Source organism: Mus caroli, unplaced genomic scaffold (assembly GCF_978045245.1).
Source record: "Mus caroli unplaced genomic scaffold, Mus_caroli_1 scaffold_16, whole genome shotgun sequence".
Taxonomy (NCBI): Eukaryota; Metazoa; Chordata; class Mammalia; order Rodentia; family Muridae; genus Mus; species Mus caroli.
Window position 1 is genome coordinate 37,321,090 of NW_028227271.1, and position 21,072 is coordinate 37,342,161.

Here is a 21,072-nt window from a genome sequence, read left to right on the forward strand (position 1 = left end):
TAAGAAAGCATATGCCAGGAAGAATCTGGCTCACAGGCATCCCTGGGTCCCTGAGAACACCACATTACCTGTTTATTCACTTGCACACTGGCTGCCTGTGTCCATTGCATAGCACTTGCTTACTGCTAGGTGTGCTGAGCCAGGCAGCCGGGGCCTGTGGAGGGCAAGGTACACTAGCCATTCTTCTTCAGATATGGGACATGTAGCAGAGGCTGACTTGGCCCTGAAAATAATCAGTTTCTTGTGGAAATCAGTACAGGTGCTGCACAGGAAATATTTGGGCAACACACACCATAGAAAGAGCTTAGTTCTGAGACAAAAGTCTGGAAGGAATTTTTAAATGATGAATGGGCAGGGGAAAAGGATGGGGGTATTCTTTGTGAATGAAACCATATGCACAGGTATAGAAAAGTCCAAGGAATGGAAAACCCCCTGCAGCTCAAAGAGGGAAACAGAGAAGCAAGTGGCTCTTCTCTCTGTCAGGGACAGTGACAATACCATCAAGCATCAGTTTTGGTCAAGCAGTGACATTCTCCTCCCACATAATCAAAGGTATGGGTCTCAGAAGGGTTAAATGAGGCTAGAGTATATAGATATCTGGTTTAGAATTACTGGCAAAAGCAGTCTAAGCAGGATTAGGCTCAAGGTTTTGGTTTAAATGGTCCTTCATCTTCCCTTGTTTCTGTGTGTGCATGTGCATGTGGATTTACATGTGCATATATGTGTGTAACTGTATGTGTAGGCACAATTGTGTTCGTGCACACGAGGAAGCCAGAGGAGAACATGGCTTTCAGTCCTTAAGCACAAATCATTAGCTGTTGTTGTGTATTGTAATTGTTTGACATAGGGTATTACTCTAGCTTGGTTCTGCCTAATAAGCTAGGCTGGCCAGCGAGCCTCAGGAATGGAATTGTCTTCTCCCCAGTGCTGGGAATACAAGCATATACTACCATATCCAACTTAATTACATGATCCAGATTTTATGGATTTCTAAACACATGTTCTGAAGTTTATTGACTGAGTCCTTTCCCCATATACCTCGTCTTTCCTTAGCTTGGATTACTGGAGGCCTCCTCACTATTTCTATGCCTGTAATACTCATGTCTCAAACTCTCTTCTTATTCAGGTCTAAGGGAATCTTTCCATGATGGGATCTCAAGCCAGTTTCCTGGCTTCTTTAAAAGCCTCAGATGTACCCATTGCTCCTAGAAGTACTGTAGCCAGAAAGAAAATAATGGGTGTCTATCGCAGATGAGTAGATGTATACACACACTGGTCAATCCTTACTATGGAATATTTTTCATATCTAGAGTACATTTATAAAATTAGTATATTCTTGGTGAATCTTAGAGATGATATGCTATGTAAAATACAGAAATAATGAACACCCCATGTTTTTAGCAACATGAAGTCCTAGAGTAGAGAAAATCAGAAGGAAGGAGAAGAGAGACTTGCTGTGGCTTTGTGGATAAGAAAGTACAGGGCTTCCATTCAGTGAATTTTGAGTATCTACATGAGAAGATAAAAATAGTTTTGGCACCAGATAGCAATAATGGTCACCCACACTTCAGAACATGTATTTTAAAAATCTGTAAAATCTGAATCATGTAAAAAAGTTGGATATGCCAGTATATGGTTATACTCCCAGCACTGGGGAGGAGGAGACAGCTCCATCCCCAAGTCTCACTGGTCAGCCTAGCTTACTTGGCAAGACCAAGTTCTGGAATGTCCTTAGTGCCACTGATCAGACTTTTACAAATGGCTAGGTTCATAAGAAGAGACAAGCAAATATCTGGACAAATGCACAAGCAACCCCCCTGCGTAGTTTCCATGCATGCACCAGTCAGGCACTACTGCAAACACTGTCTACACACTGTCATTGTCACCAAGGTTTTACCTATGGTCAATGCTTCCACAGCCTTTAGCAATTCACTCAGATATTCCCTGCAGGGCTGTGACTCTTCACACTGTTACCATCCCTTATCCTTGTCAGGGGCTTCTTTTTAAGTGTCTTATGATCCTTTAAAAATATCTGCCTTATGTATGTTGTGTCTCCTGCCTTGGAACCCACAAGCCTCCTGTGAAGTAAGGTGTGTCTGATTTATCATGGAACTCCAACATCTAACACAGTGCTGCTGACCAGCCAGATGCTCTATACAAGCAGAAGCTAGTCTGTGACAGATTTCTTCCTTCTTGTCACCATCAACATCAGTGAACCATGAGCAATAGCAGCAGCATTCTCACTTCACTGGCATCTCAGCCCACTAGATAAACTCTTGAGTAGTGAGTTTTCTTCACTGACAAGAACATTAACCCAAATAAGAATCCAGGGGATAGAGGAGCCCAGGCATGTAGAATTTTCCACCTGAGAGGAAAGCAGTCAGGAAGCCTTTTAGCCTCCTGCACCACTCATGCCTGGAGTGATAGTTAGAGCAGGAACAATGATAGCATGGGGAATGAGAGAAGACCAACAACAACCACAGCCAGCCAGTCTCCAAAGTCAGGGAGATTGTCGAGTAGTACTGAAAGCAAGTCCTGCCACTTACCATAAGCAGCGCCTTCCTGAAGAGCTGGAGCCTTGTAGGCCTGCTGATGAGAAGGTGTATGCTGGCCACATCAGCCCCACTACGGTCTGCTGCCAGTGTCACACGCTGAGGGTCCCCACCAAATGCTCCAATGTGGGACTGCACCCACGTTAGAGCTGCCACTTGGTCCAGCAGCCCCCAGTTGCCAGCTACTTCATCAGAGCCTGCAAAAAGAGGGACGTCATTAGCTTGAGTGTCCTAACAGCTTTAGATGTTCCAATCACAGTGCTATGTGAGATACAAGGCTCCTTGTGGGGGCTTGGGCTCATGTCCACCCAGGCCAGTACCATAAGCAACAAACACAGGTGGGAACATTGTGAAGAACCTGGGCTTTGGAATCAAACTTAATTTGACTTGTCTTTCAGCTTTGGACTGACTAGTCAGGAGACTGGAAATGTCTCTGCTCTCTGAGCCATGGCAGAGCAGAGGCTATGCATGTTTAGTTCTAGCCCAGGGAAGGTCATGATTCCCACTTGATGGCTTAGATTCCATTACAGGTGGATCCATCAAACAGAGGCTAGACCAGGCCAGGCAAGGAAGAACAATCTTTCTTATGCCTAATCTTCTGTGGCTTTAAAAGTGTGCCACTGAACCCATGTCTCTTTCCTATATCATAGAATTTAATAACCATTTGTTGAAGATGCAGCACCATATTAAATGAAATTACTCACATACATACACACAAAATAACAAAAAGTGTATACATCTCCTTAGCTCTTTTCAAACACTACAGTGTTCTTTGGTTGTTTCATGTTGTAATAACAAAGCCTCCCTGTTGGTTTACTGCACTATTTGGTCTTCCAGTATCAGACTGTGAATACTAGGCTTCACTCTGGTATCATCCTGAGTTCATACACATGTCAGCTTCTCAGAATCTGCCCTTAGAAGCCATCAGATTGGCATGTTCTGGGATCATCTAGTACAGTAGTCTCTGGGTACAACTGTGAGCAAGTGTCTAGGCTGGCTTACTTGAGGGAGGAGGACCAACACTGAATGAGGGAGATATTATCCCATGAGCTGGGCTCCTGAGCTGAGTGAAAAGGAGAAAATGATCAGAGCACCAGTGCTCATGCCTCTCTGCATCCTGAGGGCAGGGACATTGTTATCAGCTACCGTAAGTTCTTGCCATCATGATGGGATATACTCTCAAAATGTGAGAGTGAGCCAGAGGAAACTCCAACTTCCTTAAAGTACTCTTGTTAGATATATTGTTGCAACAAAGAGAAAAGGAAAGAGCATGCACTCTGCAGCTCCCATCACCATCTGCATGCAAATATATACATAGCCCACATCTCCCTCAAGCTTCATTTGTAACTCTTCACGAGATTTCACAGGTATAGCTATGATTGGGGGGATTCCATATAGAACAAGAAAGTATCAGAAAGACCCCATATTCCTAAATAGAAAAGGTAGGAAAATCTTACATTCGGGTTGCCTGACCCAGTATTTGCAAAGCTGAAGAGAACAGCAGCCTGGAGTACATAAATAACACAAACTACTCTTACAGCTGTGGACTTTTCTCTTCTCTTAAAATGCTTTTCATGTTCTGGGTCTGGTGAAGCTATTGGCAAAAGCTGCCCTCGATGTGGCCTTTTCTGGATTGCTCCTGAGTTCCATTTGTCAAGATCAATGTGTTTCTTTCCTCTGGACCTCTGGGAGTCCAGGAGAACAGGGTGTTGAGTGAGTAAGAGCAAAGCTTGTGAGTCTAGGAAGTGACATCCATAGCCTGCATCATCAGGAATAGTGTGAGAGGACTCTTCCTGACGCTTGCTGCCCGTGTAGTCAGCTTCCCTCCTTGTGATGAGGATTAGCATAGTCATTAGGAAGTCTTTAGATTCTTGGGAATAAGAACTGGGGTTCTTCAGTAAGACCTGCATCCATCAAGGATAAATCTGGCTTCCTTCTGTGCCAGGAGCTGTGCCAGGAATTGCTGAAAGCAGAAAGTAGTCCTGGGGCACAGTTCCCAAATTTTCAGTGTTTACCCTTCCCAATGTACAAATTCTTTGGTGTCTATATCTCCCAGGGCATATTCTCCCCAGGCACACTAAGGCAGGGGATAGGCCACTGTGCTGTGAAGGGTCTGGTTCAACCTTGACTTTCACTTGTTTGAAGTATAAAAACTTGTCTAGATGCAAGAAGCAAATGTGAGATTGAGTTGGAACTCAAATCCTAACTCACAATTAGAACTCTTTGTCTTAAAAGTCAATCCAACTCTATAAACACCTCCGAGAATTTTATGACAAGCATTACAGAGTGCAAGTGCTGGTTTCCAGAACCCTCACCCACTCATTGCCACCACATCAAATCTCCTGACTGTAGGCCCTCAAGGCCTGCCTCTTACTCAGTCAGCTCCAGCAGTGCCAAATACTGCTCAGCACATCTGTGATGCTTCCTTGTAGTCCTGTAGGGCCAAGCCCTTGCCCTGAGGATCCTGATCCTTCCTTACGTGTACACGTATACACACACACACACACACACACACACACACACTCCCCAGAATTGGTTCACAGAGGGAGACCAATGTAAGTGGAGATATTCTGGATATCATGCTGTTATTATGTTTGTGCTTCTTTCCCTGTTCCCATACTTCCAGGTGCCCAGCCTTCTGGATAGGACCACCCAATATATATATCTACCTGTCCCTTTATTACATAAATGGCTCTCTTCTGTTTCTTCAACAACTATAGAGTGCCCCAATGGGACCTAGTAGTGTCCATAGACTCCAGTGGAAGTGGAAAGGCATGGGCCTTGACGAAATCCTGGCTCCAATACTTGCCTCACACAGGGGCCCTGGGAAGGCTACTTATTCTCCATGCGTTTTGATTCTCTCCATGTGTAAAGTAAGGGTGGTTGTAGAACAAGCTTCATTCAGTGCTGCTGATGACCAACTTAATGTCTATAAAGGCAATAGGACTACCCTGTAGTAGGTATCAAAGTTATGCTTTTATTCTGAAATACAATTGAACATGTTGACACCTAGAAAGTATCTCACCAGTGCTCTTAGCAGGGCCAGCTTTATCTTCAGAGCAGAAATAGCTGCAGTGAGGGGGTACATATTGTAGGCTATGAGACTATTTTACTGGCAAGAGAAGATACAAGAGCTTCTAACAGGCCCCGTGTACCTGATGACTGAGGCCATGCCAGTGTGTGGTTACTATGGCCGATGGTCTTCCGTCTGGCTCCTGACTCAGAGCATAACCACTCTGTTCCTACACCATGGGCCTGGAGGCCCATTGTCTACCCTGCCTCCCTCTTCCCTGTACTCAGTACTCAAGAGCTCTGGCTGGGTTCTTTACCAGAAGAGAAGGCAATAGGATTCAGAGTGGAGGAAATGGGTTTCCCTTATGGACTTCCAATTCTTCTCTCCCTGAGCAGATCTGCAGGGAAGCAAAGTATAACAGACCCAGAAGCTCTGGAATGAGGGAGGTACCCTGCAACCAGGGGTGAAGTGAACAAAGCACAAGGGTCTGTCTCCCTGGCTAAATGAAAGCACACTAGGAAGCCTGATGGACACGGTGTCCAGAGTATTTTCTAAACATCTGAGAAGCCACATAAGAAGTCAAGGTTTCTCTTTGCTGCCATCTGAGCAGCAGAGAGCCAAGTTAAAGCTCAGTCTGCCACTGTCTGTAGATGAACTGCAACCACCCGACCTCTCTGAGCCTTGATTTTCCTCCTGAAAAAAATGGCATGGCAGACAGACGTTAGTGCTGCCTCAGGACTGAGGGAATCAGTCAGAATGTCTAATAAACACAAGTCCTCTCAAGTGTATGTAACGCTTGCCCTCCAACTGATAGCTTTTTAGTTTTTTTTTTCCTCCAAATGATATAAGTCAGAAAAGACTGGGTGTTCTGGAAGCTTCAGTGACCTTCCCTCAGAGGTCAAAGTGTTTGCTTGTCAAGAAGGATATGAATTCTAAAGAAGATTTCACTCCCTGAAATCCTAATTCCCCCTCATGATAGAGGACATATGGAAAGTCATTCTGCTGTCTAAAGAAGCCTTAAGCCAAAGTTAGCTGTGTCTGGAAAGAGCTCTCTGGGGCCAGCTTCGGTCAGCTCAGCCCTGAATATCACTTAAAGTTCCTAAGAAACAGCTTGTGTTTGCCTAGAGGACAGAAAAGTGAACAGGATTTTTTCCTTTTTAAAAGAGAAAGTTAATAACTACACTGCAGAGAAACTTGCACAACATTCCAGTACCATATACAACCTTCACACCGCACACTACCCAGCATCTGTCCAGATGGAGAATAAAGATTCCATTTATACACATGGCTTCAGCTGAACTCATTGCTCCAAACCTAAGCCTACAGCTTCCTTTCATTAATATCTCCATCAGATATAAGATGCTCTGCACTAACTACTGCCTGCTGTGTAGGCCAGCCTCGCCCTTTTTTAAAACATCACACCAAATGTTCCCCCTAGCTCACCCCTCCGGAGCACCCACATTCTTTCTGATCCTTCTGCCTTTCCCCTGTCTTCCCAGGACTCAAAGGAGATCCTTGGAAATCAGTGATGATGCTCAACCCTCATACTCAAGGACTTTAAAAGCCTTTTGAATGCACTGTATTCCTTAGCTCTGAAAGTAGAGGAAAACCATCCCTACTTAAAGAAGAGGGATCTCACACACTGAGAAAGGGAGGGTGATCTAAGGTCATACTGGCCATGACAGCCAGTACTTCCTCTTTTAAGCAAATGGTCTTAGTTATCTCTATGGTGATGGAATACTGATTTCCCTGGCACCAACACCAACAGTTCACCTGAACTCAGGAAGCCGAAGACCCCCAGTCTGTAGTTAGCAGTGACTACAATGAAGTTGCCAACTGCAGCCAGGATGGAGCCATCAATGGTCAGCTGACCACCACTGCCTTCCATCTCCATGGTATTGTGGAAGAACACCAGAACGGATGCATTGGAGACCTGAAGGGATTATAGAGATAGAAAAGGTTGAAGTTGAGCTTGTGGGAGGGACAACTACCATTCTTGAAAACAGACTCTGAGCCCCCACTAGTCCTCTTGCTGGCTCTGCCTTGATACACATTTAACACTATCCAAGGGGATGATTGTTTTCCTCAATATTCACACACTGATGTCTAATCCCATAGCTCAGAAAGTCATCATACTTTCTTTGGAGACCTGATTGTGGATCTCTGTATAAACTCTGATCTCATAAAAACAGCATCCTTTTAAGGAAAAGGAATTTGTACACAGACATACACAAGGGAGAAGTGTGCCAAGTGCACACTAAGAAGATAAGTAACAGGGGGTGGGTGTATCCCCATGGCCTTTGATCTTGAACTTCAAGAGAGGAAAGCAAGTATGTATGGTGAAGCTGTGAAAGTCTATGATGTCACCTCTAAGTAGTTACTGTTGCCCATTCCATGGGTAGAAGAATGGAGGCTTATTGAAGTAAGGATGCTCTGCAAATGTTTCACAGTGAGCAGGGGTAGGAACCACACTCAATACAGACCTGGGAATCTATTTCCTCCCTGCTTTGATCCTAGTCTATTTCAGAAGACTTCCTGGTCCTTGTGACAAATCCTAAATCTCAGGTCTCATCTTGCCTCCATCATACTCAGAGGCATTTACCTTGGTGAAAATCTATCCCAAGATCCCTACTATGTGAGAGTATGGATTCTCTAGGCAGGCATTTTTTAGACCTCATAGAAGCCTAGCTTTGACACTCAGCCTCATTGTCTCAGGGTCTGTGGAATAGGGCAGAGTAACCCCAGTCCTCCACACCCCAAAGCTACTGATAGCTGTACTGGTAACAGGCCAGGAAGGGATGAGAAAGTTGGCTGTAGTTATCCACTATTGATAACACAAGGGGTCCATTCAGCCACTGTGGCCATTGCAGTTCAAAGTATCCATGGACTAGGGCCTCTTCTCCAGAACATGTCAATTGTGTGCGCAGGTCCCACATTGCTGAGTACAACTTCCCTTCCTGAAGGCCATGATGGGTCTATAACAATGGCTTAAGATAATAAGTCAAATACCCACAGGGTAGGTGGGAGAGGAAGCACTAGATTCAGAGTCAAGAAATAAGTCTTATTCTCCACTCTGTCCAGTAGCCCTCATGTCCTTACATCAGCTAGCTCTCATTTTCTTAAAGAGGGAGAATCCACCTGTGTTTTATCTTCTCATGGTTGAGGTCATAAGTACAAAATGTCCTTATAAGCCACAAACAACTATACTCTAGCCCCAAGCAGCCTACTGTAATTATTCTGCTGAGTGACCTGGGAATGTTCCAGACTGAGCCACCAGTCCTCTCATCTGTGAGACTGATTAAGCTTTCTGAGAGGGGCTAGGAGGCCTGCAGTCACACTGCAGACAGGTCACCACTTCCCCTGATTATCCCTTTTCTACCCCATCTATGCCCACTGGCTATCATTCCTCTTCACTTCCAGTCTGAGTATCTGGTTTCTTCAACTGTGGTCTTACCATGCCAGCTCACCATGCCATTCTACCACCCCAGCTCTACTGCTATTCCCAAGGCCCACTCAGGAGTCACTGTCCCATAAGGTCTCAGACCAACGCTAACCTTTGAAGCTGTAATTCTCACAGGAGCTTGGAGAGCTGATGCCATGCTACTTCTCTTCCTTCCCTCAAAGCTGCTACTTTAGGCTCATAGAACCTGAGTTGCCTTCTCTAAGACACTGAAGGAATGGAAGCTGAAAGGAATGCTATTTCCCAGATTTAATTCAGCATGGTAGGTGTGTAGTATAACTAGCTCTGTACAGAAAAGAACCTTAACACATTCAAGGCTCCAAAATACTGTACTGTGGCCAATGAGAGCATTCATGCCAGTGCCCACTGAGATCAGCAGGCTATGTCTGATCCAAGGTACAGTTTACTCTCACAACCAGTAAGCCAGAGGAAACAGGGCTGGCAGTCACAACAAGTTCCCTGGATGTTGTTACTAGTGTTCCTGCTTCCCTTTCCTCTCATGAGTTATGACCCTCCAATCACTCAGCTCTAAGACAGCAATGGCTCTTTAAGCTGATACAGGAAGTTAGATCATAATCTAACAGTTCATCTTCATACATCTTACATGGGAGTCTTCCTGGAAAGCTCTGAGGGCTGCCCCCACTCACTTTTGGCCCTCACAAAGGGAGCTCAGTGTCCCTAAGGATAATACTGTGGGAGCACAGGTCCCATAGAGCCCAGGGAAGGTGGGAAAAGGATTTTCAAAGAGAGTTATTCACCAGACAACACAGCCTGCTTCTTAACTTACCAGGTTCTCAGGGACAAACACATTGAGATATAAGCAGTCTTCATTGATTTGTGGAGGTGTAGGGGTACGGGTACCTGGCTGCCAGCAGCTGGCCCTGCAGAAATAAGGCACAGGATTTTCAGAGAAATAGTAATGGGGGGGGGGGGTTGCTGCCTTTCCATCTCCTCCAAAACCACTTCTTGTGGCCAGAGTGAAAGGCCTGGTTTTTCTGTAGCTCTGGAGCACTGAGGAAGCTCCAGGTCATAGATACGGTCAGAAAGTAGGAATAGCAGCATGTCTATGGCCTTCTTTGGCCATAGGCCTGTGGAGAAACTTGCCATCCAGAGGTAAACATGCCTGCCAGAGACCAAGGCCAGAGAAGGAGATGGAGAGCTACCAGGACCTTGGTCCTTCCTTGTTGCATTGCACAAACTCTGCCCTCAAAAGAGATGTCAGACCCACCTTCCACATCAGGGAAGAGGATTGTCCCCTTGTCTAAGGGCTCATCTTGGACTTCTCCTAATGATCACATAAGTATCAACTACCCAAGGCCACTGGACTCATCATCTCCCAAGAGTTGCCAATGCTGGACTCTCTAACTACTGTCTCCCCAGCATCTTAGTGACCACCTACCTCTTCTGCCTCTCTATACATCCTAGAATAGAGAGGCTCTCTAATTAGTGCCTCTGGGTTTGAGGTTTCCTAATGGGGACCAACTCAACTCTACCACACTCCCCTTTGCCATTCCACTCAGGTTATCCTCATCATCTTTACCACAAGGCTTCAGGAGTCTTCATCTTATACTTCTAGGAATAGGTGCCTGCTCAGCAGCCAGAGCCATACAGTGGACAGAAAACACTTCTCTTGAGGACAGAGCTATGGGGCCCAAGGAGGAACATAGGTGGCAGAGGCACCTAGTGCCTAAACCCTATAGAACTAAGCCACTTCTCTCACAAAATACTTCAGAATTATTCATCACATGTCAATGTTTAACATGAAAGGATTGATTAAGAGAAATGATAAGTGATGAGTGATGAGCTCAGAAAATGGGAAGGGGAAAGAGAGCTCCTTATACTGTTCTAGTTGGGAGGCCTAATCTTAAATTTATTTTCATTAACTCATTCATCTTCTCCCCCCATGCTGAATTTTCAATTCTATTAAGTTACATGTCTGGCCAGGTAATACATACATAGTCTCAAATACTCAGGAGGCTGAGGTAGGAAGAACTCAAGTTCATGGCCAGCCTGGAACTACATAGTAAGGCCCTATCTTAGAAAGGAAGAAAAAAAAAAAAGAATAGGGGAAGGAAAGAAGGTGAAGAAAAGAAAAGAAAAAAGAGAAAGCACCTTTAGTCCATCAGATGTTGTTAGCTTTGACAACTACAAGACTGGTGTGATGCATGTGGACACTTCAGGCCTGCCCCATATGAACCTAGTCTCCCACAGTCTCGTGTGTCTGCAAAAAAAAAAAATCCCCAAGGAGACTTAAGAGGAGCCATGATGGTAAATGCAGCACCTCCTTGGCCAGAATCACTGCCTGGAACAGAACACCCAAGCTCTTCTTCAAATGGCCTGCCTCTAAGTACAGTAACACTGATCCATTGAAACTGGGCACACGTATTACCCTAATATTATTTAATGGAATGCATTCCCATATTTTGTTTTAACTAGAATATAGGCTATACCATGATAGATTAGGCCAAGATAGGAATTCTTCGAGTATTCACAAAAATGGTGCCACTTGTTACATACCTTGGCTTGGTAGCATCCCAGGAACCTGTCCAATTCAAGACCTCTGGTGCCCGGAAGCGGTTGTCTGCCAAGGGTGGGGCAGCATATGGAACTCCAAGGAACCGGTATACTTGCTTCCAGGCAGTGCCCACCTTGATGACCTGGGACCCACCCTGAAGCTGGCCAAAGGAATCAATGCGTACAGAAGGTGTGGATGTTACATCAGATTGGACCAAAGGGATTCCTGGTGAGAAGGCAAGGGCAGAGGGGTGGACAGACAGTAAGAACTTGCATTCCAGATGACGTTTAGCAAGAAGACAAATATTCCTGTAGCTTGAGAGAGATTTAAAATGTCAGTGGTTCATTCTCATCCAGAGTTAAGAATTGGCAAAGGTTAGCATTCAATGTTAACAGCACCAAGTATGACTAGTAATAGCAGAAGCTGTTCCACGAGGCACAAAGTCCAAGAGTTTTGGGAATAGCCCCTGCTTCAGTTGTTAAGAAACCATGTGAAGACCAAGCTGCACAGCTACCTCATAATCACTTCACTGGGATCTACCCTATTTATTTCCCCTCCTAACTCTCTTTCCTTTCATTAGTTGATTCAGTAAACATTAGTGGGTCCCAGGCTCAATGCCATAGCTTCTTGGGATGGTTCCTCACAAGACTTAGGCCTTGTACAAAGAAAACTATAAATACAAAAATTTGCATGTATGTTTCTAAGAAGTTTTATTATCCTAAGATAGGCTTGCTCTGAGCTTTTTTTTTTTTTTTGACAGAAAACAAAGCCATTCTATTTTTTACACTGCTCACTTTATAAAACTGTGTCTGTGATAGCAATGACAAACAGAAGTGCAAGAGGGAAGGCTGGTAAACAGAAGTGTATTCATGCCTGAAGAACCTTGCTGTAAAGTTTGTTCATAACCAGAGGAAATACTGATCATATCTAGGGACATTTTGAGTTATCACTAGGTTATGGAGAGCTGTGACTAATATCTAGCTGGAGAGTACATATATCCTATAGTAGACAAAACAAAATATTCTACTCAATAAAAAAAAAAGTCCATAGCAGATACATGAGAGGGCTATGAATTTGAGGGAAAAAACTGTTGTGATATCTGTTGGTGACCTGGCCATAAGGCTCAACAGAGTGTGAAGGCAGAACGTGTAATGTTCTGGGAGCACACCTTACCCTCATATGACAGAACAGATGAATATCCCCCAAAGTTTGTGTTGGGTCTGACCCTCAAACTTCCTCGTGTGAAACAAGAATGGTGGCCTTTCTGCCACACAATAGTATCAAAAATGAATGGCAACAGAGGGTGTGTTTTAAACCTAGTGCATGGTCAATGGAAGAAATCCCACATGTGGATAGAGAGACAGAGGAGAGAAAGACAGATAGATGACTGGAAGGATATTTGGGAGGATGGAGGAAGGATGGAGGATGGATTCATGACTAAGCAAGGTGAAGGGATAGGAATGGACAAAGGTGGGGGGGGAGAGAGAGAGAGAGAGAGAGAGAGAGAGAGAGAGAGAGAAGAGGGGAGGGGAGGGGAGGGGAGGGGAGGGGAGGGGAGGGGAGGGAGGGGAGGGGAGGGGAGGGGAGGGGAGGGGAGGGGAGGGGAGGGGAGGGGAGGGGAGGGGAGGGGAGGGGAGGGGAGGGGAGGGGAGGGGAGGGGAGGGGAGGGGAGGAGAAAACAGAAGGATTGAGGACAGGGAAATAAGTGAGCAGGTAAATGAATGGAATAAGCAAGTGATATAGGAAAAGATAAAGAGAAAGAGGAGAATTAAAGAGGAGAATTAAAGAGGAGAATTAAAGGAGGGATAGAGAGAGAAAGGAAAGTTCTTCATTAATAAACCTACTGTAGTATGAGGTAGAGCTCCAGACAGAAACAGGGTAGACAGAGACAGTTGTGTTCTAGTAAGGCCTAGAGCACAATCATGACTGGAGTTATTCCCAGCAACTGTAATCAAGGCTCTTAAGAATTTGCCTAGGACTGTGGCTGCTAATGTGGCCAAGATTTCTTCTGCTTCATGGGAAGCAGCTGTATGTCATGGGCTGGACATATGCTAGGGAAGGAGCAAGAGTGTAAACATCACCTCAGCTGGGCAGCAACCATGCTTCCCGCTGCTGGCTGCCTAGTGCTGCCTGCTCAGGCTGTCTGCATGCATAAACTCAGGAAGCATGCCAGATGGGTAGTGCTCCCTTGCAGACATAGTGAACCCTTACAGACATAGTGGATTTGTCCCAAATGCCACATGTTTACTCATGTGACTACCTTGACCAGTGAGAATACTCTGGGTTTTGCAGGAGCAGATGAATATCCACTTCCTGAAGTAACAGAGAGTAATCTAATTTGTTTCTTAAAACACAACCTTAATTTCTGATTGGAACTCCCACTTAGATTAGCTACACTGTTGACTGAATATCTTGTTAAAACTTTAGCCAGCTCAACTCTATAATATCAATGTCCAGATAGAAGATAAGACCAAGGGCCTACAAAGGCAGTTGAATATATTTAATAACAGCACATAGTTATGAAGCCCATTATATTTTTCATATGACCCTTTCTAGAGAAAATGTGCAATTTTGCTCCAGAATGACAGGTATAGCCAACACCTCAGTAGCCATTCACTTCCCCAGTGTGTTTAGAAGGGCAGGGCTTCTGCATGTTTCTGGCTCATGTTTCCTGGATCTTAGCTCTTTATGGGTTTCCTTGGTGATAGATTTATATGCATCTCTCACTTTGGCTGTGTCATAAATGCTTGTCATACACTGTGAGCGATCTGTGAATAATTTGCTTATATGCAGTGTTTGGGATAGATCCCAGGGCCTTGTGCATGCTAGATAAGCATCCTACTACTAAGCTACAGCTCTAATCCTGGATTATTTTAAACTCAAGTGAGCTGAAGCTAGTTCCCTCTAGCATTTATGATCTACTTCTTAGACAGGATGAGTCTGAGACAGAGGCTGGAAGTGGGAGACAAATCTAACCCTAGATTCCCCCCTTCTGCCATCACTAGCTGTGTGAAGTCAGAGAAGTCACCAACTTCTCTGTACCACAGAGTGTTGATCTCCAGAGGAGAAGATACCAGTTCTGTAGGCAAAATAAGGTATGAAGCAAGAGCTTTCGTAACCACACAGCATTAATAAAATACAACGCATTTAATTATCTTATGAAATTCAAAGAATGTATGTGATCAAAGAATAAAAGTGATACAGAAATGGAAATTTATCCAACTGCCCTTAATTCACCCAGGAGAATGCTACCTAGCTAGCAACCTTTGGCCATGTACCCCCTAAGAGTTTCAAAGCCACTGTCCTCCAAACCACCAAGAAAATATCCTTCCCTGGCATCTCCAGCCCCAAGATATGGCTGCAGAGGTTCAGTCTGACACTCACCAGACTTCCGGTAGATGTAGGTAGTCTCTTCATGGAGCAGAAGCCAGCATGTGTGGCTCCGTAGACTGTGTATGCAGTTCTGTATATCAGGGTAGAACACACACCTCACAACCCCAGGCTTGATCTGCAGGGTAGTGACAAGGCAGTCCTGGTGACGGGAACATTCTAGAGAAGACACAGAGAAAGAGAGTCTTAGACTCAGAGCCATCAACTCTCTCATGCAACCATGTATTGCTACTTTCAAGCATGCACCCATCTATCCATGTACCCAAACATCCATCCTATTAATTCATCCACAAAGTCATCCACCATCCACCCATGCTATCCCACTATCCATCCATCAACTTGTATGTCTATCCTTCCACTATCTACCTACTCTTCCATCCATTATAGAAGATATCATTCATAAATTCTGTACCCTGGGCCAGGGCTGAGAATAAAACAGTGGTTGTAGAAACCAAACCCTCCATCAAGATATTTTACACAAAATCACCAGTTTTTGTTTGTTCACACATCTCATAAATGAGTTCTTCTCATCCACTTTTTAAAAGAAAGTTCCACAGCTTCCCATGGGCTTCATATTTAACATAACTCTCTATGTTCCATTTCCTGGCACCTTCTGCAGATCTGTCACCTATGGCCTCCTCTCATGCTTCCTTAGCCTGTGATGCGCTCATCAGGGTCTGTCTTGAACTATGTCTTTTCTTATACAGCCATATGCTTTTCAACACAGTTTAACCTACTTTGTAACATTCAGTACTGAGAATGGCTCTGGAAATGGGGCAGCTTCACTGAACTGACTGAGTTGTATAAGTTGTGCCCTTTATACAAAGCCTAGTTTATGAATGACACTGTTCAGAGCTGTGTAGCATACAACTTGCACATGGCAGTATAGTCTTCATGATAAATATCCAGTCGTATGGAGAAAGTGATACCTTCTCCATTTTTATATGTCAATAGTATTCAGAACTTGATGTTCAGAAGTCAACTGAACTTAGCCACTCTTAGGGAAAATCTTAGTGGAATATTAGAATTGTATGGTCACCTAGTTATTATTTAGATATTGCCAATGACTAGAAACTCTAAAGAAAGTTGCATCTGGGAATAATTGTGCCAATAGATCACTCTTTAAATTGCTTTAAAAGCATTTCTTATAAGTTATTGTTTAACCATAGATCTTGACTGAGTTCCAGGAGCCTGTCCACTTTCTCACAATGAGAGCCCACCTGCTTTCTAAGGGCATCTACCTGAACCCATGTACCTCTCGATTTCTTTCCCTCACAACAACCCCACTTCTTTTCTGCTGATCTTCTGTACTGGATCAAGGCTGGCTGGCTGTTGCAAACTGACTGTAGAGTGCCCAGTGAGGAGTGGAGAGATTCTTATGTCTTCCCTTCTCTGTTAGTAGTTTCCTGTCAGGTATTCCAAGGCCATATTGAATTTCCTGTCTGTCTTTGGTTGCTGCACAGGGCAGTACTTGGCTAATACTCTCTCTCTCTCTCTCTGAGGGATTCCCTTACCCTGTAAGCAGAAGTCTTGAGCCATGGAGAAGTTACTGGTGGCTGCAGTGCTGATGTGGGCAACATCAAAGTGCTTGATGGATGGATCTACAATCACTGAAGACAGAGCCAGGGTTTGCCAAGAGTCCAAAGCAACTGAGAGACAAAACAGGGGACAACCACATATAGTTAGCACCAGGAATATAATGAAGACTGTGGAAGACTACTGCAAGAGGTACCTCAGTGGTCTCTGTGAGATTTCCATTGTGTGACCCTATGTCTTTGTCTTTTCTATTGTGTGACACTATGCCTTTATACCTCTATTCTGTAAGCACTTAAGTTTTACTATTGGGCAAACTCTGGAATTAAGATCATAGGTTGAAAATTAGGCAAGTAACTGATGGCATGTCCTTGTCTATAAATTAAGACAAAAGTAGAGGAGGAAGTGGAGACAAGGCAACAGTGACATAGTGACACAGTGCAGGTCAGAACACCACAAGACAGCCATAGGGATGCAGTGCCAGGCACTCCCAAAGACATTACACCTATCTGTCTTCATGAGCCTATTGCTTATGATATCACCATGATAGGCTACCTAAGTCCCTACAGAAGTGAAGTTCTCATGTCCACTTAGGATTTGGTGTCCAAACTAAGTCATTCTTCACCATTGATCCTCTGTTTAAAGCTTGTATCTGGAAGCTAATGCATGAGGAGAGACTTGGAGTCTTCCCTGTCCTCAAGAAAAGCTGATCTGACTGTTGCTGCTAGAAAGATAGGTTGGGCCATTGTTTGGCTCTCTGCCATGAGCATCTTCTTCTCAGGCCTGAGCTGTCCTGGCCATTCTCCCTGTGGTGCTAACCCATACAGTACTCCATGAATAAACATAGCCAACAGCACTCTATGTTTAAGGATCAGCTCATGCAAGTGTCTATCTCACAGTCTGTTTCTTGGAAGACGGTCATTACATCTGTTTTTAAACATAAAGAACACGAGACTCAGGGATACTGACACACTTGCCAGTGTGTGGAGACTTTTCACAGCTATGAAGCCCATGTCTGACAATGACTGTCTTCTGATACCTCCAAGTTCTGTACATGGCCTATAATACAAGGAACAGGAACAAAAAGCTAGTGGCCAGATAGAAGGCTTGTGTATGGACAGACAGGCCTGTTAGAGCCTGTCTCATTGGCACCAAAACTGTGGGTAAAGATAGGCCATGGGAGAATAATGACATGCCTGAGCAGTGGGGTGAGGCTGTCTCTCTGATGAAAGGCTGTACCTATAAGTCAGTTTCCAGAAATAACATTAAAGAGGTCAGCACTGCCCAATCCTGGTATGGGCTTCGTGTTCATTCAAGGTTGCCGACTCTAGAAAAGCCCAGCCCAGCAGAGATAGCACTGGAGAGTTAATAAAGAGAGTTGCTCCCTCCTTCCCTGTATCTCTCTTTGCTTTCAAGGATCACAGCAGTTTATTGTTCTTATACTCATGAGTATGGACCTTTGGCTAGCAGAGCTCCCTGACAGTCTTGGGTGTTGTTCTGTATGTATATCTACATTATCAGTTTTTAGCTTCCAGTACCACAAGTGTGGCAAGGTCTAGTGGTCTAATGCTTCCTCATAAACATGGTGTAAAGGTGAATGAGTTCATCAAGAAAAACAAGCCAGAAAATGGACAAGTCATATGAGAATAAGGCTTCTGAGGTCACGGTTCCAAGGTCACTTTACTGAGCTCTGTTCCAAGGTATGCGAGTGTCTTTGCTTTGTTAGCACAGGCTGCAAGCTATAAGGAGAGCCTGTAATTTCTATCTCTAACCTGTCTTTAACACCAGTCCTGGTGGGTGAGATGCCACTAAAGTTAGCATGGTAAATAAAGCCATGAGACAGCCTTACCCCCAAGTGCTCTCTGCTACCCCTCTGTAATACAATTCAGCAGACTGAGCACTTTAAATAGCAACAGTGGTTTCTCTCAACAGTGGTTTTTCTCAGTTCTGTGCACTTAAAGCTTGTAATCTAAGTACCAATGAGGCTGGGTTTTTGATCCCTTTTCCTGGTTCATGAATGGCTGATTTCTTGTCATATACTCAAATGGCAGAGCATAGAACAAGCACGTTCTCCCAATCTCTCTGGGAAAAACACTAATGCCATGAGGAGGGATCCATTGCTCAATCCACCCATCCCCCATGCCCTGCCTTTTAACACCATTCTTGAGACAGAGGAGTCAGGACCTGGGCCCTTCTTTGCTCAGCTGTTACCAGTCAGCCTCTTCTGGGCTTTCATTTTCTTAAGCCTGTTCTTCATACTGTTATTTTCACAGACAACTCAAATAGCATCTTTGTGATGTGGTAAGTCTTCAATGTTCTTAGATGGTGGGAAGCTGAAATTTCAGAGACAAGTGATCATGGGTTTCAGAGCCACAGTGGCCAATTATGGCCCGAAGATGGAAACCTTGTCCATATTCCATGTTTAGGCTCTGTCTCTGTAATTAAAGAGTAAATTCCATCCCCAAGTGAGAGCAAACTCCTGTGTTATGCCCCAGGGTCTGAGACCAAGTTCCTGCCAATACTCCTACCTACACTCTTCTAGGCCTATAGGATGTCTCCTGAGTGAGCCTTTGTGGTCAAGAGAGGCCAGCATCTGGGGGCCATAGACTTCCTGTAGTCATTCTAACAACACGGCTTTTGAGGACACAGAGACATGCTGAAGCAGCAAAGCCGAAGATCCTGGTGGCTTTTCAATTTACTATCAGTCGGGAACTCACAACACCATTGTACTATCACGTATTCAAGAACATAAGAGCTCAATAATACATCATTTTCTGAACCTATTATGCTAACCAATCACATGGTGTTTCGAGCTTGGGTGGAGCCTAATCTCCAAACTCAGGAGTCGAGGTCTAGCCTAGGTGACCTCCTTTCCAGGTAATGAGGATGTAGCAGCCATGTGGGGATTGACAGGTGGGGAGGGGTCCTTCTGCATAGTACATGATGCCTGTTGATTCCCCTATATTTATTTATAATTATGATGCCAGAGCCATTTGAGACAAAATACACTCTCCCACAATGTGGTGTGTGTGTGTGTGTGTTGTGTGTTGTGTGTTGTGTGTTGTAAAGTTAAATACTGTGCATCAGTTACTGCCGTGGCAGGTACCTCTTCTTTGTCAAGTATCTTTTGTTGAATTTTGGGTTTATTTCCACACAACTTAAACCAAGGCCATCTTATTTCACATTTTACCATCTGTTTTAGCAGTCTTTGTACATAATTTTGATTCCTAAAAAACGTTCTTAGTTATTTACTCTGGAATAAATTTGAAGACCCCCTGTCACGTTTCAGGAGTACTCCTTCAGTGATCATGGGTAATGATCTTAAAATTCTGTATTTATTTCCTAGTTTGAATGTTATGAAGATTAATGCATGATGCTGTTAAAAGTAAAATGTGGTTTTCCTTCTATTTTTAAAGTGGCCACTGTTGGCATAAAGCAAAGATGTCCTAACGTTCCTTTCTATCTCACCACAGGCCAGAATTTAGTGAAGCCAAGTGATAACAGGTTGAAATGGTGAGCTGAAATCAATCCTTCCTCTTAAAGGATGGTTTTCCCAGCTACCTTAGTCCCAGTGATGGACAGCTTACCAGCCCAAGCCTCCTTCCATTCCAAACAGACAGTACACTATAGCAAAGTTGTAGCCAGGGCAAATAGATCCAGTAATTCCCAGATGAGGCCTCCCTCTTACCTTTATTTATCAACTCCTATGTCCAATCTACCTTCTAGCCTGCCTGGAGAATGTCCCTCATAGACTTAAGGTGAACCCTCTTGCTGCCAGTCTTGACTATCTGTGGTCATTCTTACACTGTAACCTTTGACTTATAGTTATAAATATAACTATAGCACTCCATGCCAGATATCCTCCATAAAGAAGCCTGTAGCTGGCAAGGAGGGTCCCCTGAGGTTTGCAGATGCATGACTCTCTCCCAAGTCTATGATCTGGGTCTAGGTTTGCAAATTCATGAGTCTCTCCTAAGCCTATGATCTCGGTCTAGGCATCCATACTTGCCTGTTCTACATAAGTCTCAAACAGGAACAAAGGGAAGCTAACAGAATTTCTTTAATTTAAACCAATCCTTCTTATAATATGAGGGACTGAGGACTGGAAAGAACATGGGATATGTAAATGTTATAAAGGTTCCAATCCAAGAGGTAGAGCTTGGCAGAGCTGGCATAGGATTGTGCTCTTTTGGCTCTGCCTCATTATAATCTGGAGCCTCCTCCATGAGCTGGTGACAAACAGAGCAGGTCCCACCTCAACCTAGCAGCATCAGCTTGACAGCAACACTATCCAAACTCAGGATTCAAGCATGCCACTGCCACATGAAGACAGATTTTCCCAAGGCCAAACAGCATTTAGGTGGAAAATATTTGCATCTAGGATATTTCATAGCAGTTTGTCCCTCTAAAGACCATAGAACCTTTCAAGCAATGGACAGAGCAGAAAGCAGGGACTAGTAGAGAGGACAGAGCAAGCTGGGTCTCCCTGGGCTTCCCCAGGCACAGGTAGGTGAGGCACTTGCATGCCTCCCTCAAGTCTCCTTTGACTGTACCTTGGCAATTACAGCCATATATGTTGATGAATCATGTGACATTAGGACATGTGTAT

The 21,072-nt window shown here is 44.3% G+C and overlaps 1 protein-coding gene across 1 annotated transcript in view; it reads right to left on the reverse strand.

Moving 5' to 3' along the window:
• Tg (thyroglobulin) overlaps nucleotides 1-21,072 on the reverse strand; it is a 180,168-nt gene that overhangs the window by 77,125 nt on the left and 81,971 nt on the right. Inside the window, 6 exon segments of the mRNA XM_021183215.2 lie at nucleotides 2,547-2,749; nucleotides 7,339-7,498; nucleotides 9,813-9,906; nucleotides 11,543-11,765; nucleotides 14,925-15,089; nucleotides 16,445-16,579. Coding sequence (XP_021038874.2) covers nucleotides 2,547-2,749; nucleotides 7,339-7,498; nucleotides 9,813-9,906; nucleotides 11,543-11,765; nucleotides 14,925-15,089; nucleotides 16,445-16,579 — 980 coding nt within the window.